General features: G+C 49.4%; 2 protein-coding genes across 4 annotated transcripts; one reads left to right on the top strand and one right to left on the bottom strand.

Annotated features, from left to right (window-relative positions):
- Window positions 1-814: 814 nt before the first annotated feature.
- On the bottom strand, window positions 815-17889 carry ABHD16A (abhydrolase domain containing 16A, phospholipase). Of its 3 annotated transcripts, none has more exons than XR_013534016.1 (20): window positions 17706-17889; window positions 16644-16700; window positions 15834-15900; window positions 15502-15588; window positions 11530-11615; window positions 8240-8313; window positions 7903-8025; window positions 6684-6798; window positions 6458-6559; window positions 5432-5495; window positions 4973-5022; window positions 4475-4598; window positions 3597-3701; window positions 3300-3363; window positions 2496-2552; window positions 2276-2350; window positions 1671-1747; window positions 1492-1590; window positions 1348-1394; window positions 815-1145 (listed from the first exon to the last, which is right to left on the bottom strand). XR_013534016.1 is itself a non-coding variant. In XM_035295245.3 (20 exons), the coding sequence occupies exons 1-20, from the start codon at window positions 17835-17837 to the stop codon at window positions 1062-1064; spliced, it is 1677 nt and encodes a 558-aa protein (XP_035151136.2). In that variant the 5' UTR covers window positions 17838-17889; the 3' UTR covers window positions 815-1061. The 3 variants fall into 3 exon arrangements, 2 of the variants coding, with proteins under 2 accessions (XP_035151136.2, XP_035151137.2); XM_035295245.3 differs by having other exon boundaries at window positions 2288-2350; XM_035295246.3 differs by lacking the exon at window positions 3597-3701 and having other exon boundaries at window positions 2288-2350.
- Window positions 17890-23510: 5621 nt separating this feature from the next.
- On the top strand, window positions 23511-26705 carry LY6G6F (lymphocyte antigen 6 family member G6F). Its single transcript, XM_078368833.1, has 4 exons — window positions 23511-23619; window positions 24113-24442; window positions 24526-24789; window positions 26465-26705. Exons 1-4 carry the CDS (start codon window positions 23565-23567, stop codon window positions 26656-26658), a joined length of 843 nt encoding a protein of 280 aa, XP_078224959.1. The 5' UTR covers window positions 23511-23564; the 3' UTR covers window positions 26659-26705.
- The last annotated feature ends 489 nt before the right edge of the window (window positions 26706-27194 follow it).

Below are 27194 nucleotides of genomic sequence, written 5' to 3' on the forward strand. Positions count from 1 at the left end.
TGATAAACCTTGGGGTCTTTCATTTGAAAAGAGAAGTTTCCAAATGAAGAAAGTGGCCAGGCAACAAACCAATGGGTGGAAGAGGGACCCATTCATTGTGTTCCACAAGGTCTAAAGATTAGAGATAGATGGAAGTTATGGGGAACCAAGTTCCTCAGGTACAACCTAAGCATCTTCTAACAGAGCTGTCCAAAAGGCAAAGTATGGCTCTGAGAAGACACAAGTCCTTGGCACCTGGCCCTCAGTCCCTGGCAGGGCCTGTGTTTGTTAAACTGCAAAAAGGCTGTGAGGACAGAGACTTGACGACATGGCCAGGTGGGTTTGCAGGGTTTGCTGCATAAGACATGGGAAGCAGGCCCTTCCTCACTCCTCATAGAGATAACAAGAGGTGAGCAAGGAAAATTGGGGGGTACTGCTAGTAACACCATGCAGGTCAAACCTGGAAACCAGTAGAAGGGCTGGGTAGGTGAAATTGCATCCTAGAAAGCTCATGAGGTATAAGCAGGAGGGGGCAACCATGGGCTTCTGGGGTAGTTGTATGTAGGAAGAACTGAGGAAGGAGGAAAGAGGGGCCAGGGAGGCTGCAGAGTTGTGATAACAGTAGCATATCAGGGAAGGGGGAGGTTTGGGGAGCCACTGCCTGAGGATAGCTCAGGTTGGGGGCTTAAGGTCTCGGGGGACACAGATGGGAAGGGTTATATTAGCTGTCTAGAGTTAGGGTTTCCCAAAGCCCAGCCCTTTGGGGCCTCTGCTCTCCCCACTACCTGCCCCTGGCTCCCTGGACACTTGAGAAGTCATACAATTAGCCAGAAAGTAGAAAAAATACCTTTTTATTAATGATTAGGAATAATCCATTCATGTAATGCGGACGTATGTTGGAGAAGGTTAAGTACAGCCACATGAATGAGGGGAAACGTGCAAGAGAACAGTGGTGAGAAGGGGGATGTTCCCCCACTTTCCACAAACTATAAACAGCAACATGAACACAGAGAGTCACAAATAAGAGGGTCTTTCCTCATGTCTCCTCTCACCCCATTCTTCCATGAGTCCCAGTGTGGTCCCTAGAGGTGCCAGGGCATCTGGAAGTTCTGGGCTGGGAGTGGGGTGCAGTGAGTGGCCTCAAAATTGTGCATATGCTTCCGAGCCTGAGGAAAGGAGGTGGGATGGGAGGGGTACAGGGCACTGTAGGGAGGGATAGCCACTGGACTCCTTCCCTATCCTCTGCTTCTGTACCCACTCTATAAAAGCTGCCACTTTCAATGACTATGGGGTATCCCCAGTCCCTAGTCCTCATATGTGAGCCCTGGCCATTCAAGAATCCTTCCCACTTCCCACTCCTTAGCTCACCAGAAATAAAGCCAGCTGCCGCCGTCCATCTGCACTCATGTCCTCCCCTGCAGAGAGGAGGTGCTCAAAAGAGGCCACACCACCTGGGTATTCATCCCCTTCCTAGGCTCTTCCCATCCCCTCTCCTGCCCAGGACCTCCTTACCCACGCTCCAGGGGAAGTCAGGCCCATGTTCTGCCTGGTAGGAGCGGAGGACGGACAGACACCAGTCCTCTTCCACCTCCCATCGGCTGTAAATTGAGGCTGATTAGGGAGAGATAACAGCCAGTCAGCAACCTGACCTTGCTGGGCCCCACCCCAAGCCTTACTGGATCCCTTCTCACCTTCCTCCAGCTGTGAGGAGGCCTCCAACCACTGCCTCACCACTTGAAGACCCTCGTCTGCCATCACTCGGGGATACCTATGGAGTAAGTGCCGAGACAGGTCAGGGCTGAATTTTTTTCATTCCCCATCCCTGAACCTTCCTCCCTCCTTCCCTGTGCTGGGAAGTATCTGCGTGTACACTGCCCTGGGCGTGCACACTGGTGTCAGTATCTGTGTGTACACTGCCCCCGGCGTGCACACTGGTGTCAGTATCTGTGTGTACACTGCCCCCGGCGTGCACACTGGTGTATCTGTGTGTACACTGCCCCCGGCGTGCACACTGGTGTATCTGTGTGTACACTGCCCCCGGCGTGCACACTGGTATCAGTATGTGTGTACACTGCCCCCGGCGTGCACACTGGTATCAGTATGTGTGTACACTGCCCCCGGCGTGCACACTGGTGTCAGTATCTGTGTGTACACTGCCCCGGGCGTGCACACTGGTGTCAGTATCTGTGTGTACACTGCCCCCGGCGTGCACACTGGTGTCAGTATCTGTGTGTACACTGCCCCCAGCGTACACACTGGTGTATCTGTGTGTACACTGCCCCCAGCGTGCACACACCCTGGCTCTCACCGATGCTGCAGGAGCTTCAGCAGGAGGTCATTGCCTCGGTTGGACGTGATGTCCTCAGGAACCCTGGGGGTGAGAAGAATGTACCCTGGAGGGGCTGGAAGTTAGGAGGAAGAGTCTAGATACCTGAGTTTCTGGTGGGCAGAGGTGGGAGGGGCAAGTTCCTGGCCATCTCTGGGATTCGAGAGGGCAGAGGTTCCCAGGCACTCACGTAGTGGTGATGATCTCATCCTTGGTTCTCCGGATCAGCAGTACAGGACCCTGGTATCTTCAGAGAACAGAGCAGTGGGAAGGGAGAGCAGAGGGAGACAGGTGACAACTGGCCCACCCCCATCCCTGCACTGGTAGCATTCTTACCTCTTGCTACAGCACAGCCTGTGGCCTAGTTCTTCACTTACGGGTGAGAGGGAATATTTAAGAATGGGCATGGTTCAGGCTGGGCGCCATGGCCCATGCCTGTAATCCCAGCATTTTGGGAGGCTGAGGCGGGCGGATCACCTGAGGTCAGGAGTTTGAGACCACCCTGACCAACATGGAGAAACCCTATCTCTACTTAAAAAAAAAAAAAAATACAAAATCAGCTGGGTGTGGTGGCACATGCTGGTAATCTCAGCTACTCAGCAGGCTGAGGCAGGAGAATCACTTGAACCCGGGAGGCAGAGGTTGCAGTGAGCCGAGATTTCGCCATTGCACTCAAGCCTAGGCAACAAGAGTGAGACTCCATCTCAGGAAAAAAGGAAAAAAAAAAGAATGGGCATGGGTCAAAGTCTGGCCCTGCAGGGAGACCCCTGCTGTGACAGGCCCTAACCCTTGGGTTGCCAAATCCTGGGGTGTTCCAGGGTCCCAGGGCACATGGGAGGGGTTAGGCCAGTTGAGGTGGTGCAGGGTCACTCAGGGAATGTGGGCCAGTGGCTATTTACCAAATTGCACTTCAGTACTAATTTCAGCGTTTGAGCACCCAGAAGAGCTGTATGAGGGGGCAGGTGTTTAATGCCAGACACTGGCCGGCCCTCACCTGCACAGCTGCTCCGCGTTGTTTAGATTGAGATGCTGCCTCACAGTCCTGGTCACCAGGCCTCCTAGAGTGGGATAAAGGTGAAAGGATGGCAGAGACAAAGCCCTTGCCCAACATAAAGGTCCTCACTGTTTGTAGAGAAAGAAAACTGAGGTCCCCAGACAAAGGAGTCCTCCTGCTTCTAACAATGTGGTAACCTACTCTCCACCCAAGGAAAAGGGAGCCATCTCAGTTAGAACAGTTCCCAATTCCAGCCCACCCCTTCCCTGGAAGGGCAGGCCGGGGAGCTGCACTCACTCCAGCTGTCTGGCATGACCTTCAAGGCCAAGGGCACCAGGTCATCAAAGGAGGCATCCAGGATCACGGCACTAACATCTGGGTAGGACATGGCTGCCCACGTGGCTGGTACCAGGGCAGGGAAGAAGAGTAAGAACTGAGAAAGGCTCCTTCCTCCCCACCACGTATACTCTCATTCCACTGACGCTATAGGCCAACCCCATTCCCCTGACTACATTATCCCTTTTTTGTTTCTTTTTTTTTTTTTTGAGACGGAGTCTTGCCCTGTTGCCCAGGCTGGAGTGCAATGGTGAGATCTCAGCTAACTGCAACCTCCGCCTTCAGGGTTTAAGCAATTCTCCCTCTTCAATCTCCCGTGTAGCTGGGATTACAGGTGTGCGCCAACATGTGTGGCTAATTTTTGTATCTTTAGTAGGGACGGGGTTTCATCATGTTGGCCAGCTGGTCTGGAACTCCTGATTTTGTGATCTGCCCACCACGGCCTCCCAAAATGTTGGGATTACAGGTGTCAGCTACCACACCTGGGCCCCCTTGTTTTTTTCTTAATGTCCTTTACTCAGTCAGGGATCTATCCGGAGAGGGTGGAGATAGAACACTGGAGACAGTGCACTGAGGACAATGGGCAGGAAACAGTCACGTTCCCTGATCTCCCCACCCAGGACCTGGGTCTGCTTTTCCTTTTAATGACTGGGCAAAAAGGAAGGAAAGGTGAAGTGTATACAAATAGGATAGCTTCTTCCAGGCCCTCTGAGAGATTCTACTTCCTCTCTCTTCTTCCTTGAGCCTCCACCCAACCTCAGGGCCACCAGTGCATTTTCCCACCTCTCCTGGGTGGGCATGAATGTGTCCACAGTGGGGGATGGGAGGGAGGCTGATACCAGTGAAGCCGCCGATGGACCAGGCATAGATGATGATGTCCTGGGGCTGGAAGCCCAGGCGGTGGATGGCAAACTGGACCACCACATCCATGGCATTGGCCTCATTCTGCGGGAATGGCACCCCCTGCAGGAGGAAGGGCAAAGGCAGGGGTGTGTCACCACCAAAGGCCAGCTCACCTGTCCCTTCCAACGTGGACCCCTCCTACAGCCATCTGTAACAGACAGAGAAGGTGCAGAAGGAAGGGGTGGTAGGAGAGGCTGTTCTCTCCAGAAGACGGATGTATACAATGAGATCCACCTCCTCCTCTCTTGCCAGCCGCCCACTGCGGGGATGGGGGCATGGCTCCCAATGCTGCCTTCACAACCTCCTAGCCCCCAGCCCTCAGGTGAATGGGAGGCCCTTCAAGAAATCCACAGCCCCTCTCCTCCCTCCAATGGCTGACCAGAGGGAAACAGACATAACTCAGGAAAAGGAAGGGATTCCTGAGATGGTCTCACCGTGCTTCCAGCAAAGCCTGGATGATTCCAGCCCAGGACTGAATATCCAGCTGTAACACAGGGGGAGGAGGGACTAAGACCTTGTGACCCACACCCCTCTCTCCAGCCCTGGGGGAAGGAAGAGCAGAAGGACCCCCCAGCTTAGAGGCAAATAACTCCAAGCCTTCCCAGAATAGGAGATGACACCAAAGGTTCTGAGGCAGCACAGGGAGAGGCATATGATTTTTGGGGTATGTGGTGGGGGAATGGAACAGAATGAAAAGCGCAACAGTTAGGGACATAGACCAGGGGAGGGATGTAGGGTTAGCAAAGCAAATGGCAAGTGAATTTTTCCTAAAAGCTGAAAGACTAAAAACCTCATCCAGAGAAAAGTGGAGGCCAGGGGAGATCAGATCAGTGTGGGAGGCAGGGATATTCCCTTCAAAGGGCAGAGATAAGGAGACTGAGTCACCATCTTACCTTCCAGGGGCGTGGAGACGCAGCCCACCTCATAGAACCCAGCATTCCCCTCACAGCAGATCACCTAGGAAGGAGGCAGGAAGGAAGGGCTCAGGGGCCAAGTTGGGACTGCAAAACTCCCTTTGGGCAGGGAGGGCAACCCACGAAGAGCTTTGCAGGGAAGAGGAAAGGGCAGGTTCCTGTTTTCTCCAAGGGGAATGGAAGCTTCTCATTCCACTGGGTCCATAAGAGGAGAAGCAAAGGGGGGATTACAAATACCCCTCAGAGGTTGAATTGCTCAACCACCCAGCCGTGTCCACTTTTCCTTGGAAGATTACCAGCTGGAACTCTCAGGAAGGGGACTATGGAGACGTCTTTCCTTTATAGTTTTCGGGTCTGTTATCTTCTGTGACCATTGCTCCTGTGTGGTATGCTGACTGCTCTTCCCATCCCTCTCTGGGATCCAGTCTTATGGTCAGATAAACTCCAATGCCATGGTACCCCAAGCTGAAGCCCACGGGTGGTGGGATTTGCATGAACTCTCATAGCAGATGGGCAGCGCCAGGACTAGAACTCAGTTCCCTAGACTCCTGGCTTAGTGTTCTTTCCAGGGCTGCTTCCTGGAGGCAGGAGACTTTGAAGCCAGGCTGCCTGGGTTCAAATACCAGCTCTAACACTTACTGTGTGGTCCAGGAAAGGTTTTCTGTGCCTCAGTTTCATCTCCTATAAAATGGGCTAATATAAACAATACCTATCTCACGGGATTGTTGTGAGAATTAAATATATATGCTTCATATATATATGATAATTAAATATAAGTGTGGAGTGCTATTTAATATTAGTTTTTGGTCCTTGAATGTCACCCCTACTTCATCTGTTTCTCTATCACAGGGTTTCACTACATCACAAGGTCTTTAGGGTAGAGCTAGGAGATGGGATTATCCCCAGTAGTGGTTCCTTAGGGGAGGTGCTATAGCACTGGGGTCCCCAGACCTCTACTGCCTTCCTCATACTCACTCCACCTCTGGGGTCCCTGCTCCCTCTTACCAGCTTCTGTCCCTGGGGCTCAGCTGTCCCCCGCCGGTCCACAAACATGGTGTCAATCTCATTGCCATCACAGGCCAGCAGCTTTGCCCGGCGCCCATTACACTGAGCAGGGGAGATGCAATGGCCAGGTTGCAAGGGGCAGGAGGCCACATCACAGGGATGGGGTGGGGTGGGATGGGGGTGGGAGGGGAGGGCATTGGGGGATGGGTGGGCAGGGAAGCCTCACCTCTTCCACCAGTCGGGCCTGGCCCTGCAGCAGCACAGGCATGAGGGCCTTCTGGAGCAGGTACACAGAGCCTGGATACAGCATCCGGCGCCCCAGGGTGTGCGCCACCAGGTAGCTGTGGGGAACACAGGTTAACAAACCCTAACCCTGGTGGGGCCTGGGGACTGTGCTGGGGACCATCCCAGCCCTGGCACTCACAGACTGTAAGGCCTGCTTCACCCCTGACCTTCACAGCTTTACTTTCCTCTTTCAAGCCTTAATGAAATATGTACCAGGCTGGTATTTTTCAAACCCTTCTTACTGCAACCTTTGTATGATAAACATTTTATATTGCGACTCAGTGCATGCATATCCTGTATGTACAGAATTCTAAGAGATTTATGAGAAAACTTCATATATATAATAAGTAAATGCAAAGTTATTATCAGATGATTCTGTTAATATATAAGTACAACATATTAAAGGTCCCCAAATAAATAATACTTAAAAAAGGATGGTTATAATTCAAAACTTCAAATATGGCTTGCCTTCCTGACCAATTAGCACACTGTCAACAACCAACCACTAAGTCCACCCTGTTCCTTGGTATTCTAGAAGCTGCCTCCTAACTCCCAGCAATAGAAAATTCCCAGTGTCCGTTCCACTGTAAGATATAGGTGGTTATTTCTGTTCCTTCTGACATCATCAGTACCCACGACTGAGCTTTATTTGGGATTTTCCATGTGCTCTCAGGCACCCAGGAAAGGCAGGAGCCCTTCAGAACATGTTACCTTACTTAATCTCCTCAGCAACTCTGTAGGGCAGGTTCATTACAGGTGCAGACACCGAGGTGCACAGGGGCCAGGAGCCAAGGTAAAATAACAATGAGGCAGAGGGGCCACGATGGGTACACAGATGCAACCAGAGCCTGTCCCAGCTACAGGTGTGTATCCTCTCTACCCCCACCCCACCCCTACTGCTCCTTCTTGGCCTCACTGAAGGAGCTTTTGTTCATATCCCAGTTCTTCATCTACTACATTTGAGACTCCAGACCTCTTGGCGCCTCTTTTCTTCAAACATTAATGTGGATAAAAACGACTTTGCCACAAATTATACATACAAAGCATACGACACTAGGCCCAATGAGTGACCGCTATTTTACAATGAAGTGCCCACTCCCACAGCCCTCCTGCCACGACCCCTCCACCCCAACAGGCCTCTCCTCCCTGTTGTTTCCCACCTGGTGATCTGACAAGGCAGCTTTTTAACCCGGTTGAGGAGGGTGTCTGCTGTCCCCCGGTGCAGGGGCTCTGGGCGAAGCAGGGCCACACCTCGGCGGGAAGGGCCCCCTCGAGACTCTTTCCTGAGGAAGGGAAAGATGCAGGGAAGGATGGGGTTAGGAGCAGCAAGTTGGTCGTCTGAGGCCTGGAGGACAGTGGGGGTCTAGGAACAGCAAAATGGCACTGGAAGCAGGCACTGTGATCTGAGAGGGTATAAAGGTCGGCGGACAGGGCAGGACAGGGATTATCTGGGATGATTCCAAGGGGAGGGATAGAGCAAAAGAACTGGGGCCTCACCGGCTGCTGGGTTCTTCCCAGTGGAAGTCCACTGGCCAGCTCCGGAAGTCAAAGTTGTAGTTGGCAAGCTGCCTCTGCGGTGGGCATGCGATAAAGAGGGGAGGAAAGGGGGAACTGAGAACTCAGGGGAGGCCCTCCTACCCACCGTCAACAACACCTTCATTATGCAGGATTCTGATCCCCACACATTAGGGGAAACTAAGTCGAGGTCAATACCCTCCCAATTCTCAGAGGGAAATTTTTTTTTGAGACAGAGTCTTGTTCTGTCACCCAGGCTGGAGTGCTATAGCATGATCTTGGCTCACCACAACCTTGGCCTCCTGGGTTCAAGTGATTTTCCTGACTCAGCCTCCCAAGTAGGTGGGATAACAGGCGCCCACCATCATGCCCAGCTAATTTTTGTATTTTTTAGTAGAGAGAGGATTTCACCATGTTGGTCAGGTTGGTCTTAAACTCCTGACCTCAGGTGATCCACCCACCTCGGCCTCCCAAAGTGCTGGAATTACAGGCGTGAGCCACCATGCCCAGCTCAGATGGAAAATTCTAACAGGACCAGAAAACCAGGCAAGATGGTGTGCCCATTCAGGTATCAGGACTGGCCTGTCTGCCCTCTTACAAGCTGGGAACCAAACATTCTGCTTTTCTAAAAATCTAAGTCTGACCCACCCCCAGGAGGAGTGGCTGAAGGTGCTAGTGCTTTTGAGTGAGGGGGTGGTAGGGACCCGCTGGTCACAGTCTATTCCCCCACCTGGGTCCCTTATAGGGTGCTGCCTTGGAGGCTCAGAAATCTCCCAGCAGATCACACCAACAGACCAAAGGTTGAGTGAAACAGAGAAGGGAAGTCACGCCCACAGTGGGCTCTTCTTCACGTGGGGCCACCCCTTGAAGGAAGCTTTGAGTTCCGTCCTCACAACTACCTCCCTTCCCTCAACTCCTGCAGCTGTGGGTCAGTGCTGCCCTACAGACCACCTGAGCCTTGGGTCACCCCACTGAGCCAGTCTGCCTGCCCCCTGCCTTTTTTTTTTTTTTGAGACAGGGTCTGATGCTGTTGCCCAGGATGGAGTGCAGTTGGTAGAATCATAGCTTACTGCAGCCTCTAAGTCCCAGGCCCAAGTGATCCTCCTACCTCAGCCTCTAGAGTAGCTGGGACTACAGACATGTGCTACCATGCCCAGCTAATTTTTCTTTTTTGAGATGGAGTCTCGTTCTGTTGGCTAGGCTGGAGTGCAACGGCATGATCTCAGCTCACTGCAACCTCCGCCTCATGGGTCCAAGTGATTCTCCTGCCTCAGCCTCTTGAGTAGCTGGGACTACAGGCGTGTGTCACCACACCTGGTTAATTTTTGTATTTTTAGTAGAGACGGGGTTTTACCATGTTGGCTAGGCTAGTCTCAATCTCTTGACCTCGTGATCTACCTGCCTTGGCCTCGGGCCTCACAAAATGCTGGGATTACAGGCATGTGCCATTGCACCCAGCCTCAGCTAATTTTTAAAATTTTCTTTAGAGACAAGGTCTTACTATGTTGCCCAGGCTGGTCTCGAACTCCTGGACTGAAGCGATCCTCCTGCCTCAGCCTCCCAAAGTGCTAGGATTATAGGCATGAACCACCTCACTAGTTCCACATGTTTTTTGAGGGCAGTGGGAGCTGTGTCTTAATACTCAACTGTATTCATTCCCCATCCCCTGAGCTCCCAGCATTCTATTTTGAGGGCTGTTTTTTATTTTCTGCACAGAATTTTTTTTACATTTCAAAATGACTAAGAGAGAGCAATAGAAAAATTATACAAAAAGGTAAATGGCAAAACAAAACAAGATGAATAAAAGCAAATCTCAAGCAGGCTTTGCTCAGACCTGCTCTCAAATCTGGACTTAGCCACTTTCTTGATCTGACTCCAAATGGGTCACTTAACCTCTTTTTGCCTCTGTTTCCTCAGATTCACAATGAGGGTAATAACGTCACCTCACTCAGCTGTTGTGAGGATCAGACAAATGCCTCAGCCAGCAGCATAGTACAGAGGGCATCATTACACAGCTCCATAAATAGTGTGGAGTAGCCAGGAATGCCGTGATGGTGGTCATAGCTGTTTGATCCCAGAAACCCCCCAGAACAGGAAAGAGCTTTATGGGGCCCCAAAGCCCATCCTCAAAGATAATCACAGTCTAGCATCAGCCAGCCTGGCACAACTTCCAAGACACTGAGTCCTAGCTTTTCTCCCTCCTGGCACCATGCTGTACTCCCAGGCACAGGAGTGGACATACCTGTCCATCTTGTCCCACCCATAAACAAGGCTAGCATGGTATGAAATGCATACAACAAAAATAAACATTTATAGAGCCAAGCTGCTGTGATACAGAGAAAACTACCTTCTAAGAAACACTGCAGGCCAGGTGTGGCAGCTCACGCCTGTAATCCCAGCACTTTGGGAGGCCAAGGCAGGTGGATCACCTGAGGTCAGGAGTTCAAGACCAGCTTGACCGACATGGTGAAACCCCATATCTACTAAAAATATAAAAATTAGCTGGGCGTAGTGGTGATGCCTATAATCCCAGCTACTTGGGAGGCTGAGGCAGGAGAATTGTTTGAACCCAGGAGGCGGAGGTTGCAGTGAGTTGAAATTGTGCCACTGCACTCTAGCCTGGGCAACAAAAGTGAAAAAAAAAAAAAAGAAAAAGAAATACTGTGGGCCGGGCACAGTGGCTCACACCTATAATCCCAGCAGTTATGGGAGATGGAGGCGGACAGATCACCTGAGGTCAGGAGTTCAAGACCAGCCTGGCCAACATAGTGAAACCCCATCTCTACTAAAAATGCCAATAATTAGCTGGGCATAGTGGTAGGCACCTGTAATCCCAGCTACTCAGGAGGCTGAGACAGGAGAATTGCTTGAACCTGGGAGGCGGAGGTTGCAGTGAGTCAAGATCACCATTGCACTCCAGCCTGGGCAACAAGAGCAAAGCTCCATTTCAAAAAAGAAAAGAAAAGAAAAAAAACAAGAGAAAAGAAACATTGTGAAATGTTTCTACATTTAGCCAGTTCTTGCAGGTGAGGGAGGGGGAAGATTGTTCTAGCAGAATATTCCATTAGAAGCGGTAGGGAGGAAAACTTCCTCAGGTGGACAGTTCACTAATGGAGGGGAGAAGGGATACAGCAATGTGCAAGCCAACACCCAGTGTGGTAGGTGGTAAAACACACCTCCTCTCCTGCAGAAGCCAGTGCTTGGTGCTCTGAGGGACAACTGAGGAAGCTGCTATCAGGCACCTATATGGCACTTTTCCTAGAGCCTCTCACCTTGTTTTCTGAAGACTGGTTCCGATGTGTTGCTTCCAAGATGGTGATGAACTGCCTGTACTGGGGGTTGGTCCAGCGGCCAATGCCTGGTAGAGAAAGGACAGGAAATAGTGCTAGGAAAACTACGAAACAGAATGCCTGCGTTTTAGGAAAAGAATTGAAGATGGGCTAGAGAAGGCCCTGGAAGGAGAAGTAAAAGAAAAAGGAACTGAGGGCACAGGATGTGGAGAAACAGACCTGAGCCAACCCCGTTCCTCCATATCCAGCAACTGGCTATAGGATGCTTCTTCTCCCTAGCTTCTGCAGCTTATGTCTTTATAGATGATCCCTAACCTACCATCTTCCAGAATGTTCATTTTCCTCAGTCTTTAAACACTATGATATAATCCTACTGTTCTCCCCTGTGAAAATTAAATTTCTCTATTTTTCACTGCTGCTCTTTTCCAATGCTTGCTTTCTGCCTCTCTTCTGTGTATTCTAGCCCCTTGCCGTCTGGTTTCATAGTCTCCGACTCCTGCCCATAATTACTTCTTCACTGAATCCCTGACTCTTCCATCCTCATTCTCTCCAACTGTACCACTCAGCATTCTCCCTGTCCCTCAAGAATCCTCCTGCCTCTGGCTTCCTGGGCCCATCCTTGATTCCTTCCAATTCCTGAACGTTTCCTCTCTTGCCTCCTTTTTTCTTTCTTCTCTGAATCAGAAGCAACTCAGTGCTGACTCGCTCTTTTCTCTTCAATCAAACACTCAGTGATTGCGTCCACTCTCCTTTCACTGCTGAGGCATCTCAAACCCTAACTTCTCTCCTCACTGACCTGGCAGGTGTCATGTGCCAAGCAGGCACTGTACTATACAAAGGAGACTCAGCAGGAAATGAGATACACAGCTCCTGGCTCTCAGAGGGCTGGCATTCTGGATGGGGTAAGGTACAGCCAGGAGAAGACAATACACAAGAACATTTCAGAGAGGAATGAGTGCTACAAAGAAAATACAAGAATGAACCAGAACTCTGTGTCATCAATGGTAGTTCCCCAAAACGAGATGATGAGAGAATGAAGTGTGCTGCAGAATGATTTGTATTCAGTGAGAACATTTATTCCAGAATGTAAAATACACAATACATATTGTTTATAGATACCATATTTCACAGATTCTAAGATGCTCCACTCATAAGCTGGGAGTTTAAAAAAAAAAAAGAAAGAAAAAAGATTCTAAGATGCATATGTTTTAACCTTTGAAAACTCTGAAATTTAGTATTCATTTTACAATTGATGGCAGCTTAAGGTTGAGAAATATGTTTCATAAAAGTATGAAAGTATGTGCCAGAAAAAAAAAACCCCACACCAAATGACAACTATTACTTCTGAGGAAAGAGGAAGATAGCACTGAAAGGATCCCAGTGGGAACTCCAACCCTAATTGTAGTGCTTTAGTATTTTGCTGACAGAAAGCATTTAAAGCAAATATCTTTGAGAGGCCAAGGCGGGTGGATCCCGAGGTCAAGAAATCGAGACCATCCTGGTCAACATGGTGAAACCCCGTCTCTACTAAAAATACAAAAAATTAGCTGGGCATAGTGGCGCAGGCCTGTAATCCCAGCTACTCAGGAGGCTGAGGCAGGAGAATTGTCTGAACCCATGAGGCGGAGGTTGTGGTGAGCCGAGATGGAGCCATTGCGCTCCAGCCTGGGTAACAAGAGCGAAACTCCGTCTCAAAAAAAAAAAAAAAAAAAAAAAAAAAAGCAAGTATCACAAAACTATATCTAAAAAAAATTAAAAATATTTTGTTTTCTGGACTTTTCTATATATTTTTTTCTTTTCTTTTTTCTTTTGAGACGGAGTTTCGCTGTTGTTACCCAGACTGGAGTGCAATGGCGCGATCTCTGCTCACCGTAACCTCCGCCTCCTGGGTTCAAGCAATTCTCCTACCTCAGCCTCCCGAGTAACTGGGACTACAGGCGCGCACCACCATGCCCAGCTAATTTTTGTATTTTTAGTAGAGACAGGGTTTCACCTTGTTGACCAGGATGGTCTCGATCCCTTGACCTCGTGATCCACCCGCCTCGGCCTCCCAAAGTGCTGGGATTATAGGCGTGAGCCACCGTGCCCAGACTTTCTTTTTTTTTCTTTTCTTTTTTTTTTTTTTTTTTTGAGACAGAGTTTTGCTCTTGTTGCCCAGGCTGGAGTGCAATGGCGCCATCTTGGCTCACTGTAACCTCTGCCTCCCAAGTTCAAGTGATTTTCTGGCTCCGCCTCCTGAGTAGCTGGGATTATAAGCATCTGCCACCATGCACAGCTAATTTTTTCTGTATTTTTTTCTAAATTAAAAATAAATAAAATAAGACAAAACTAAGTAGTGGGAGCTACTTTCAGACAGGGTGGTCAGGGAAGGCCTCTCTGAGGAGAGAGCCCAGCCCTGCAGAGATTAGGGGGCAGAACACCTCAGGCAGAAGGTCCTGGACCCAACTGAGGCCATCCAGCCCCTACCCCACCATCCCCATGCTCAAGCATCCCCCATCACCTGATTGTCATCAAATGCACCCACTAGGGCTTGCTGATCTGTTCTGCCTCTTTATTTTTTTAAATTGTGAGATATAACTTACGTACATAAAACATATATTCAGTTTAAAAAATACAAAGCAAACATTCATGTGACTATCACCTAGGTCAACAAAGGGAACAATGCCACCTCTCAGCAGGAATCTCCTCCATTCTGTATTCCCCCACCCAAGTAATCACTCTCCTGACTTTCAGGAAAACCATGCCCTTGTTGTCTTTCGTGTTCTACTTCAAACATGTGCATCCCTTTTGAATTTACATAAATGAAAACATACTGCATACAATATTTTGTGGTTAGCTTCTTCTATTTAACACAACATTTGAGAAATTCATCTGCATTGCTTTTGTTTTTCTGGAGACAGAGTCTTGCTTTGTCTCCCAGGCTGGAGTGCAGTGGTGTTATCTTGGCTCACTGCAACCTCTGCCCCCCAGGTTCAAGGAATTCTCACGCCTTAGGCTCCCAAGCAGCTAGGACTACAGGCATGAGCCACCATGCCCAGCTAATTTTTTTGTATTTTATTTTATTAATTTTTTTCTGAGATGGAGTCTTGCTCTGTTGCCCAGGATGGAGTGCAGTGGAATAATCTTGGCTCACTGCAACCTCTGCCTCCTGGGTTCAAGCAATTCTACTGGCTCAGCCTCCCAAATAGCTGGGATTATAGGCACCCGCCACCCCACCTGGCTAATTTTTTTTTTTTGTATGTTTAGTAGAGATGGGATTTCACCATGTTGGACACACTGGTCTCGAACTCCTGACCTTTGGTGATCTGCTCACCTTACCCTACCAGACTGCTAGGATTACAAGCATGAGCCACTGCACCCAGCTTCATCTGCATTGTTGAGCGTAGCTATAGTTTATTTGCATTGCTATATAGTGTTCTGTTGCATGGCTATTGCACAGAACATATTTTATCCATCCTATTGATAGCCACTGGAGTTGTTTCCAGTGTAAGATTATTACAAATAGTGTTGTATTCTTGTACATATATATTGTTTATACATGTGCAGGAGTTTCCCTAGTGTATATACATATATAGAGTTGTTGTAGGGTATATGCATCTTTTCTAGATAATAGCAGCCGGGCATGGTGGCTCACATCTATAATCCCAGCACTTTGGGGAAGCTGAGGTAGGAGGATCACTTTGAGCTCAGGAGTTTCAGGCCATCCTAGACAACATGGTGAGACCGTGTCTGTACAAAAAAAAAAAAAAAAAAGAAAAGGGTAACAGCAAACTTTTTTGTTATTTTGTCATATTTATTACCCAAGTCTTTTGAGGAAAAGATCATGCCTTAAACTATTCTCTCATTAGTGATTCCCTCTCAGAGCCCATCACTAAAATGTATTTGTAGAAGGTTCTTAATATGTACCCAGTGACAGTGAGAGATAGATTCAAACCAGGTTTCCTCTCTACCTACCTCGGAGGCAGGCCACACCTGCCAGAAGTAGCAGCAATGTTCCAGCATAGTGAGAAAACGGCACCACTTTGGACAAACTCAAGTAACCTGGGAAGGGAGAGGGACAATGTGAGACCCTCTCCACAATGCCCCTCAGCTCCTCTTCCCAGTTCAGCCCCCACCTTCACCCCACACTTCCTCTTTGGAACAGCCATACCCTAAGAGGAAGAAGATGCCTGATGGAAGAGGGAAGCCAAGCCATCCTCACAGGTCCCCTCTCCTCTTTAGGGAGCTGGCTCATCTGCCAACAACATGCCCATTTGCTGCCCCACCACCTTTGAAACCACACTGACCTTTCCTGTACAAGTAGAAGAAGGCGAAGGGAGAGGAGTAATAAGAGATGGACCAGAATACTGAAGCCTGCAGCAGAGAGACAGGGACAGGCAATCAATACACACACACACACACACACACACACACACACACACCTGCCATTCCAGGCCTACACTTCTGAGCAAGATGGACAACCTGAGGGATATCGTATAGAGTATTTGGTGTACGACACCATGCACACAATAGGTGCTTGATATTTGTTGAAAAGTACTGTGTCAGTGTAATGGAGGCTGGGAAAACTAGGTACAGGTTCTATTTTGTTCCTCTGGAATTATGGAAGAATTACGTCTTCCATCTCCAGACTTAATTCCATCACATTTAAAGGCCAGTCTCTCTGTCTACTCAAGTTAATCAAGCCTTTTCAATTGGCCCTGCTCAGGACAGCCCCTGGCCTGGTCCCCAAGAGATGCGCAAACATCACCATAGGAACTGTGCCAGAAAGAACAGCTGTCCCTGCAGCCAAAGAGGTTAGTTGCCAGGGAGGACAGGTCACTGGGGAACTGCAGGACTTAGCACCTGAAGATGGTCCCAAGAGTAAACATGTTTTCCTCACGGCTCAGGCTGCCTCAAAGAAAGCAAAGGTACATGCCAAAGGGGAGTGCCAAGTATGCACACTTAGAATGTGTCTGTGTGTCTGTGTTGGAGAGGTCTGTTGCAGAGCCCAGAGCATCCCCCACCCCAGGTGCGCTGCTGCTCCCAGGAGGGCTAAGTTCAAGAGGACAGGTGGGTCTGAAAGATGCAGAGAGTCCCAGATACCAGGGTAGACATACCAGTGCCAGGATGCTGTCAGCATGTTTCTCCAGGGCACGGGGCTGATAGTACGTATCCTGCCAAAACAGATGGCCTCCTTAAGGACCCTGCCCATTGGCAGGTCTTTCCCCTTCCCTTTCAGAAGCCCTGCTGCTTGTCCTCCAGTTCTAGCCTCATTGACGCTCTCTCTTGAGACATCCCTGGCCCCCACAGAAACCCCTCTTCCTCAACCTGAACCTGATTTCCCAACCCTGATCATGGGAACACAGGGAGCTGGATTTGGAAGCAAAAGTGAAAGCAGCATTGGACGATTTTTGCTCCTTTCCACAGATCAGTTTCAAATGGATTGCTGGCACGTGCATATGGGGAGAAGGGTTAGAGAAGAAAGGAAAGACACCAAGACAATTCTAAGAGGGAAAAAAAAGCATCAGAAATAAGAGTAGTTGACTGAGAAGAGAATGTGGGTTGGAGCAGGCAGTTTGTAGGAGACAATAACACAATGTGAGACAACTGATAAAAAGGAAGAGAATATTTAGAACAGCCTACCACCACGCGCCAGCTCTCCAGCATACAATGACTCTGGGGTCTCCAGGCTAAATTGGGCGGGGGTTACAGGGAGGACCCGGGGATACCTGATCTGTAAAAGTCATTCCGAAATTCAAGGCCAGGGCAAAGGGAAGATAAAAACGGAGCGCGGGGGGAGGCACGAAGAGGCACTGAAGAAGAGAAAATTGGGAATTTGATTGCAAAATTCACTGGCTCCCCAGTCCACGCAGGGTCTCTTCCAGGACTTAAGACTCAACTAGGACCAGCACGAACCACGACAGATAGGGTGGGGGGACGCGGAAAGGAAAGAGCAAGGAGTGGTAGTCGGAATGAGAAAGCGGTAAAGAGCGAAAAAGAAAGACGGCCAGTCCGTAGGCGTGACTTTAACCCAGGAAGCACACAGAGCGCAGACTTTGCGGACAACTGGCTTGACAAGCAGACTCCCCTAATTTCCCCTCATGGGCACTTCTAGGGAGCGAAGGCCGTAAAGGGTTTGGACTGTACCACGTTCTTCGGCGGGGGGGAACTCGACTCACCCAGGAGTTGGAATGGGGAGCAGTGACTGCCGTTGGCGTCTCGGGAACGCTGGCCGGGGCCCTTTCGGATTCCCTCTCCCGGTAGATTTTGTAGAGCCGAGGGCCTAGGACGCAGCTTAGCAGCTTCGCCATGGCCCCGGCTCGGGCCGCTGCTCTTCCAGCAGCAGGTCCCCCTGCTGGCCCCGCCCTCCTCTGCCTTTTGAGGTGTTTTGTGCCCTTGACGTCAGCTCGTACTGGCTCCGCCTCCGGACGAATCGCGACCTTTTCTGTGCTTCCTGAGATGAGTTTCGCGCAATTGGGGCTACGGGTACTGCAGCGGTCCTAAATTAGTGGAAGATTTTGGAACGCGGAAAATTAGAAAATTATTAGGCATAGTTCAGTAATTTTTTTCTGTCTCATTGGCAGACTCTAAAGCGACAGCGGAAACAAGGAATGAGATTAAAAGCACTTGACAAGAGTAATAGAAAAGATAAGATGTCTAGGAATATCTCTGGTACAAAAAATGCAAGATTTTATGAAGAAAACTATAAAAAAATTGTTGAAAGGTAAACTGGCCCGGCGCGGCGGCTCATGCCTGTAATCCTAGCACTTTGTAAGGCCGAAGCGGGTGGATCACTTAAGGCCAGTAGTTCGAGACCAGCCTGGCCAACATGATAAAACCATGTTTTTGTATTTTTATTTACTAAAAGTACAAAAATTAGCCGGGCGTGGGTGGCGCGCGCCTGTAATCCCAGCTACTCGGGAGGGCGAGGCACGAGAATCTCTTGAACCCAGGAGGTGGAGGTTGCAGCGAGCCAATATTGTGCTACTGCACTCCAGGCTTGGCGACAGAGCAAAACTCTGTCTCTAAAGAAATAAATAAATGTAAACAAACAAACAAACAAACAAAAAGAAGATGAAGGAAGAAGAATAAATAAATAAATGTAAACTGGCCCAGCACGGTGGCTCACGCCTGTACTTCCAACATTTTCGGTGGCCGAAGGAGGATTGCTTGCGCCCAGGAGTTCCAGCAACATAGTGAGACCTGATCTCTACACAAAATACCAAGGAGGGCAGAAAAAAAAAAAATACCCAGCGGGGTGTGGTGGTGTGTACCTGCAGTCCCAGCTACTCGAGAGGCCAAGGTGGGTTGCTTGAGCCCAAGAGTTGAGATAGTGCCACGCACTCCAATCTGGGTGACAGAGCCAGACCCTGTCTCAAAATAATAACAGAAAAAGTAAAAAAAAGGAAGGTATCTTGTCTGATCTTGGAAGCTAAGCAGGGTTGGGCCTGGTTAATGCTTGGATGGCAGACCGCCTGGGAATACCGCGTGCTGTAGGCTTGTTTAAAAACAAAAAAGAAGAAGAAGAAAGAAAGAAGTAAACGAAAAGCTTTTCAATAAATGGAAAGCTACACCATGGTCCTAAATACGAAAATTCAGCATTGGCAGGGCGCGATACGGTGGCTCATGCCTGTAATCACAGCACTTTGAGAGGCCAGGTGGATCACCTGAGGTCAGGAGTTTGAGACCAGCCTGACCAACATGGAGAAACGCTGTCTCTACTAAAAATACAAAAATTAGCCAGCCGTGGTAGCTTATGCCTATAATCCCAGCTACTTGGGAGTCTGAGGCAGAATTGATTGAAGGCAGGATTGGAGGTTGTGGTGAGCTGAGATCGCACCATTGCACTACAGCCTGGGCAACAAGAGGGAAACTGCCTCAAAAAAAAAAAAAAAAAAAAAAAAAAAAAAATCAGCATGGTAAGATACGTGGAATACTTGTAAAAAGAAAATAAGTGAATCCGTAATCTTATGCATGAACTGAATCTCAAAACCATGATGCGAGTGAAAATAGAAAGTAGCAGAAGAACACATACCATTGGCCGGGAGCGGTGGCTCATGCTTATAATCCCAGCACTTTGGGAGGCCGAGGCGGGTAGATCACGAGGTCAAGAGATCGAGACCATCCTGGTCAACATGGTGAAACCCCATCTCTACTAAAAATACAAAAATTAGCTGGGCATTGTGGTGCGAGCCTGTAGTCCCAGCTACTTGGGAAGCTGAGGCAGGAGAATTGCTTGAACCCAGAAGGCGGAGGTTGCGGTGAGCCAAGATCGTGCCATTGCACTCCCGTCTGGGTAACAACAGCGAAACTCCATCTAAAAAAAAAAAAAAAAAAAAAAAAAACAGAAAGAAAGAAAAAAAGAATACATACCATTATATTAGACTCAAAAACACATAAAATGTAATGATAAAGCAAGTGGAGAAGAAAGAGAAAATTCAGAATAGTGTTTACATAGCATAGATCTCTGACTGAAATGGAGTATTCTTTTCACTCTCTCTCTCTCTCTCTTTTTTTTTTTTTTTGACAGGGTCTAGCTCTTTCTTAGACTGGAGCACAGTGGCACAATCATGGCTCATTGTCCTGATCCTCCACCTGTTGGGCTCAAGCATCCTCCCGCCTCAGCTTCCCAAGTAGTTGGGACTACAGTCTGGCGCCACCACACTTAGCTAATTTTATGAGGTCTCATCATTTTGCCCCGGCTGGTCTCGAACTCCTGGGCTCAAGTGATCCTCCTGCTTTGGCTTCACAGAGTGCTGAGATTACAGGTGTGAGCCACTGTGCCTGTCCTGGCATATTCTATTTCTTTCTGTTTTTAACTTTATTTTATTTTATTTTGAGACGGAGTTTCACTCTTGTTACCCAGGCTTGAGTGCAATGGCGCGATCTCGGCTCACCGCAACCTCCACCTCCTGGGTTCAGGCAATTCTCCTGCCTTAGCCTCCTGAGTAGCTGGGATTACAGGCACGCGCCACTATGCCCAGCTAATTTTTTGTATTTTTAGTAGAGACGGGGTTTCACCATGTTGACCAGGATGGTCTTGATCTCTTGACCTCGTGATCCACCCTCCTCGGCCTCCCAAAGTGCTGGGATTACAGGCTTGAGCCACCGCGCCCGGCCTAACTTTATTATTTTTTTAAGACAGAGTCTCAGCCAGGCGTGGTGGCTCATGCCTGTAATCCCAGCACTTTGGGAGGCTGAAGCAGGTGGATCACGAGGTCAGGAACTCAAGACCAGCCTGGCCAATATGGTGAAACCCTGTTTCTACTAAAAATACAGAAATTAGCTGGGTGTTATGGTGTGCACCTGTAGACCCAGCTACTCGGGAGGCTGAGGCAGAAGAACCACTTGAACCTAGGAGGTGGAGGTTGCACTGAGCTGAGACCGAGCAACTGCACTCCAGCCTGGGCGACAGAGCAAGACTCCATCTCAAAAAAAAAAAAAAAAAAAAAAAAGACAAAATCTCCCTCTGTTACCCAGGCTGGAGTGCAGTGGGGCATGATCTCAGCTGACTGCAATCCCAGCCTCCCAGGTTGAAGTGATTCTCCTGCCTCAGCTTCTCGAGTAGCTGGGTTTACAGGTGCCCACCAATGCGCTCAGCTAGTTTTGTGTGTGTGTATTTTTAGTGGAGATGGGGCTTTCACCGTGTTGGCCAGGCTGGTCTCGAACTCCTGACCTCAAATGATCCACCCACCTTGGCCTCCCAAAGTGCTGGGATTATAGGTGTGAGTCACCTCACCTGGCCAGCCACTGCACCTGACTTATATCTGACTTTTTTTTTTTTTTAGACAAAAGTCTCACTCTGTTGCTAGGCGCCAGGCTAGAGTGCAGTGGCGTGATCTCGGCTCATTGCAACCTCCACCTCCTGGGTTCAAGCAATTCTCCTGCCTCAGCCTCCCAAGTAGCTGGGACTACAGGCGCTCACCACCATGCCCAGCTACTTTTTGTATTTTAGTAGAGATGGGGTTTCACCATGTTGGCCAGGATGGTCTCAATCTCTTGTGATCCTCCCGCCTCAGCCTCCCAAAGTGCTGGGATTACAGGCGTGAGCCACTGCACCCAGTCATATCTGACTTTTAAAATTTTATTTAATTTATTTTTTTTTTTGAGATAGAGTCTCACTCTGTTGCCCGTGCTGCAATGCAGTGGCATGACCTTGGTTCACTGCAACCTCTGCCTGTAGGTTTTAAGGGATTCTCCTGTCTCAGCCTTCTAAATAGCTGGAATTACAGGTGTGTGCCACCATGCCTGGCTAATTTTTGTTTTGTTGAGGCAGAGTCTCATGTTGTCACCCAGGTTGGAGTGCAGTGGTGATCTTGGCTCACGGCAACCTCTGCCTCCCAGGTTCAAGCAATTCTCCTACCTCAGCCTCCAGAGTAGCTGGGTTTACAGGTGCCTGCCATCATGCCCACCTAATTTTTGTATTTTTAGTAGAGACAGGGTTTCACCATGTTGGCCCTGCTGGTCTCAAACTCCTGGCCTCAAGTGATCCACCAGCCTCTGCCTCCCAAAGTGTTGGGATTACAGGTGTGAGCCATGGTGCCTGGCCTTTATTTTTCGAGTTGAGGTCTTGCTCTGTTGCCCAGCCTCAAACTTCTGGCTTCAATCAACCCTTCTACCTTGGCCTCCCAAAGTGTTAGGATTATGGACATGAGCCACCATGCCTGCCCAGGCTTCTTTTACTCTCACTATGTTGTGAGATTCAACCTTGTTGCAAATCACTGGGTTTGTTCATTCTCATTGCTGATCAGTGTTCCACTGTGTTAATATACCACAGTTTATCCATTATATAGCTGTACTTCATATAGTTTTTGGTATGTATGGAATATTTTGTCAAAATAATTTTTAAAATAAATAAATTACATGTTAAAACTATAATAACTGCATGATGATCTGCCTTAGAGTTTTTGCTAGCTGGGTGTAGTAGTTTACACCTGTAATCCCAGCACTTTGGGAGGCCGAGGTGGGGGAATCATGAGGTCAGGAGTTCAAGATCAGCCTGTCCAATATGGTGAAACAAACACTTTTTCTACTAAAAAATACAAAAATTATATGGGCTTGGTGGCGCGTGCCTATAGTCCCAGCTACTTGGGAGGCTGAAGCAGGAGGATTGCTTGAACCCAGGAGGCAGAGGTTGCAGTGAGCCAAGATCGTGCCACTGCACTCCAGCCTGAGTGAGACTCCATCTCAAAAAAAATAAAAGTTTTTGCCATTCAGAAGGATGAATCAGTCCGTGTTAGCCTTCTCCATGAGTAATAACACACTCCTCAAGGGTTCAGGAGAGGTCTGCCGTATGCTAGACAACCACAGGGAAAGTCATTCCAAATCATTTACAGGACACTGACTGGATACACAGTCTTGTGCTGGGTTCTATGGAGAACCAACATGAAAACTCAGTTTCTTCACTCATGGCTGACATTTCTTTTCTTCTTCTTTTCTTTTTTTTTTTTTCTGAGACAAAGTCTTGCTCTATCGCCCAGGCTGGAGTGCAGTAGCGTGATCTTGGCTCACTGTAGCCTCCACCTCCCGGGTTCAAGCAATTCTGGTGCCTCTCAGCCTCCTGAGTAGCTGGGATCACAGGCATATGTCACCACACAAGTCTAATTTTCACATTTTTTGTAGAGACAGAGTTTTGCCATGTTAGTCAGACTGGTCTAGAACTCCTGACCTCAAGTGATCCACCCAACTCATGGCTGACATTTCTTAGGAGTGAAAGAGACCTCAGAATGTACTTCTAGACGGACAGGAGCTAGACAGGCAGGACCATTTCCCTGCATGGAAACTTGTTACTTGAGCCTTTTAGCTGATATGGAATCAGAAGAGAAAAAAGGTCATCTTCAGAGTGGCCTGGACCGGGTCCTTTTCCCTCCAGGACAAAAAGGTGATGGTCACTTTTTCCCTAGTAGACATGCTGCTGGGCTTTATCTACCCAGCATTCCTATCCCCTCCAGACCCACAAGTGTGGACCTTTATCTGGACTCTGCTTCCTCTCTGGGGATACCAGGTCTTGGAGCAAGAGAACTTGGCAGGCTCTCCCCATGGCGGTCCTATTCCTCCTCCTGTTCCTATGTGGAACTCCCCAGGCTGCTGCAGGTAAGGGGCAAAGGTAGGAAAATTCCTTGGCCATTTGCAAGGTGGGGAAGGCCTGCTGCTCTTTCTCCTAGGAGCCTGGAGAAGGCATCTGACTTGAAGATCGAATTACTCCAACTGACCTCCTCCTGCCTCTGACACTAGGGAAGATCCAGAGGCGAGGAGGGTCCAGGTTATGCAGTTTCCTTTATAAAATACGAAGAATGAGTTAATGCTTCCAGAAAAGTAGAAATGAATAGAAGAGATGTGGGCATTTGCCAACTCTTCCAGCCTTTTCCCTCTTGCCCTCAGACTGCCTCACTGGCCGGCGGGGAGGAAAGCCCTTACCCTCTTCTCCCCAACTGTCTTATTTTTGTAGCTGTCACTTGAGAAATGTGGTCACCAGCCAGGTCCATGCTGGGGGACCCCAGAAGGGGAAGAAGCCAGGGTTGAAGATCAAATGAGGGGTTGTTGATCTGATGGAGGTCTCTGGCCTCATACAACTCTCTTCCCACAGGCAACATCCAGGCCATCTATGTGGCCTCGGGGGAGGCAATGGAGCTGCCATGTCCCTCACCACTCACTGTACATGGGGATGGACACCTGTCTTGGTTCCGCAGCCCTGGAGCAGGCTCCTTCACCACCCTGGTAGCCCAAGTCCAACTGGGCAGGCCAGCCCCAGACCCTGGAAAACCAGGAAGGGAATCCAGGCTCAAACTGCTGGGGAACTATTCTTTGTGGCTGGAGAGCTCCAAGGAGGAAGATGCTGGGCGGTACTGGTGTGCTGTGCTGGGTCAGCACCACAACTATCAGAACTGGAGGGTGTATGATGTCTTGGTGCTCAAAGGTGAGTGAGGGCATGCAGACCAGGGGCCACTGTGGGCTAGGAAATCCAGGCGAAGAACTGAGGGGTCCTTCTCTCCCCCACAGGATCCCAGTTATCTGCAAAGGCTGCAGACGGATCCCCCTGCAATGTCCTTGTGTGCTCTGTAGTCCCCACCAGACGCATGGACTCTGTGACCTGGATGGAAGGGAAGGGTCCCGTGAGGGGCCGTGTTCAGTCCTTCTGGGGCAATGAGGGTGCCCTGCTCTTGGTGTGTCCTGGGGAGGGGCTTCCTGAGTCCAGGAGCCGAAGATCAAGAATCATCCGCTGCCTCGTGACTCACAACAAAGGGGTCAGCTTTAGCCTGGGAGGTAAACTGAGGGAGGAGATGGAAAGGGATGTTCTTCCACCTCAGCCTCCCAAGTAGCTGGGATTACAGGTGCCTGCCACCACGACTGGCTAATTTTTTGTATTTTTAGTAGGGACGAGGTTTCACCATTTTGACCAGGCTGGTCTCGAACTCCTGACCTCCAGTGATCTGCCTGCCTTGGTCTCCCAAAGTGCTGGGATTATAGGCGTGGGCCACCACACCTGGCCCTAATTTTTAAATTTTTGGAAGAGACAGGGTCTCATTATGTTGCCCAGTCTGGTTTCAAACTGCTAGCCTCAAATGATCCTCCTGCCTTGACCTTCCAAAGTGTTGGAGTTACAGGCATGAGCTACCACACCTGGCTATTTTTTCTTGAGAGGGTGAATTACTATGAAGGGTATGAGGGGAAAGTGTAGTTATGGCTGGCGGTCTACTCTGTAGCTGGCTGCCCATGTGTGAGCAGGGGGCACTCCATTCTATATACATATATTTTTGTTGTTGTTGTTGTTGTTTTTTGAGACGGAGTTTCGCTCTTATTACCCAGGCTGGAGTACAATGGCGCGATCTCGGCTCACTGCAACCTCCACCTCCTGAGTTCAAGCAATTCTCCTGCCTCAGCCTCCCGAGTACAGGCACGCGCCACCATGCTCAGCTAATTTTTGTATTTTTAGTAGAGACGGGGTTTCACCTTGTTGACGAGGATGGTCTCTATTTTTTTGTTTTTTTTTTTTTAGTTGACAGGATGGGGTCCCATTCTCTATTTTTTATTTTATTTTATTATTAGGCTGGGCTCTGTGGCTCATGTCTGTAATCCCAGCACTTTTGGAGGCCAAGGTGGATGGATCACCTGAGGTCAGTAGTTCGAGACCAGCCTGACCAACATGGAGAAATCCTGTCTCTACTAAAAATACAAAATTAGCTGGGCGTGATGGCGCATACCTGTAATCCCAGCTACTCGGGAGGCTGAGGCAGGAGAATCGCTTGAACCCAGGAGGTGGAGGTTGCAGTGAGCTTAGATCATCCCATTGCACTCCAACCTGGGCAACAAGAGTGAAATTCCATCTCAATAAAAATAAAAATTAAAATTAAAAAATTGTATTCTTAGTAGAGACAGGGCTGGAGTGCAATGGTGCGATCTCAGCTCACTGCAACCTCTGCCACCTTTCAGGTTCAAGCTGTTCTCCTGCCTCAGCCTCCCAGGTAGCTGGGATTACAAGCATGTGCCACCACGCCCAGCTAATTTTGTATTTTTAGTACGGGGTTTCTCCATGTTGGTCAGGCTGGTCTCGAACTCCTGACCTCAGGTGATCCTCCAGCCTCGGCCTCCCACAGTGCTGGGATTATAGATGTGAGCCACCACCCCCAATTTTTATATTTTTAGTAGAGACACGGTTTCATCATATGTTGACCAGGCTGGTCTTGAACTCCAAACCTCAAATGATCCGCCTGCCTTCACCTCCTAAAGGCGTGAGCCACCAGGCCTGACCGCCATTCTCTATTTGTTAGCCCAGGGGTGAGGGTGAGAGGCCTGGAAAGGGGCAGAGTAGTGTGGAGGATACTGTAGGCAGGGAAGCTTACAAAGTCTTCTGTTGGAAGTGCCCACCAGACTATGGAGGGGAAGCCTCTTTTTGGGGAACAGGGACAGGCCCCTTCACTGCCTTCCTCCCATCCCTCAGGTCTGGCCTTTACTACAGCCTCCATGGATGCCTCTCCTGCCATCTGTACCCCTTCCACGGGCTGGGACATGCCTTGGATTCTGATGCTACTGCTCACAATGGGCCAGGGAGTCATCATCCTGGCCCTCAGCATCGTGCTCTGGAGGCAGAGGGTCCATGGGGCTCAAGGCAGAGGTGAGTCCCTCCCTCCCTGAGGGAAGAAGAGAGCATGTGGGTGTGAGGCAAAGGCCTAGGCTTGTACTCTGCCTCTGTACCCCATCTCCTCTGGGATTGGGCAAGGACCAGGGCTCTAAGTTGTCTGCTGACTTCTCTTTTGTACCCCTGATGGCTCCTTCTCCCCAGATGCCTCGATTCCTCAGTTCAAACCTGAAATCCAGGTCTATGAGAACATCCACTTGGCCCGTCTTGGGTGAGGAACAACTGGGGGACAGAGGCTTAAATCCCGGAGGGGACTGGGGATGGAAGAGGAAAGCCTGGGATTGGGTTGGGGATGGAGCCTTCCTTCCTGAGGACGTGGAGAGTAGAGGTATCTTTAATCTGTCTCTCTGGAAAACCCCCCAGCCCACCTGCCCACAAGACCAGGTGATCTTGGTGACATCTGCTGGGAAGTGTGACCTGCTATCTCACTGGCCATCTAGCACCTGCAGGATTCCCTGACAACCTCGGCAAGGGGGGCAGGACTTAGAGTTCGGCTTCCCAGTCCCGCTGGCCTCCAACAGCCACCCAGCTG

Source organism: Callithrix jacchus, chromosome 4, assembly GCF_049354715.1.
Source record: "Callithrix jacchus isolate 240 chromosome 4, calJac240_pri, whole genome shotgun sequence".
Taxonomy (NCBI): Eukaryota; Metazoa; Chordata; class Mammalia; order Primates; family Cebidae; genus Callithrix; species Callithrix jacchus.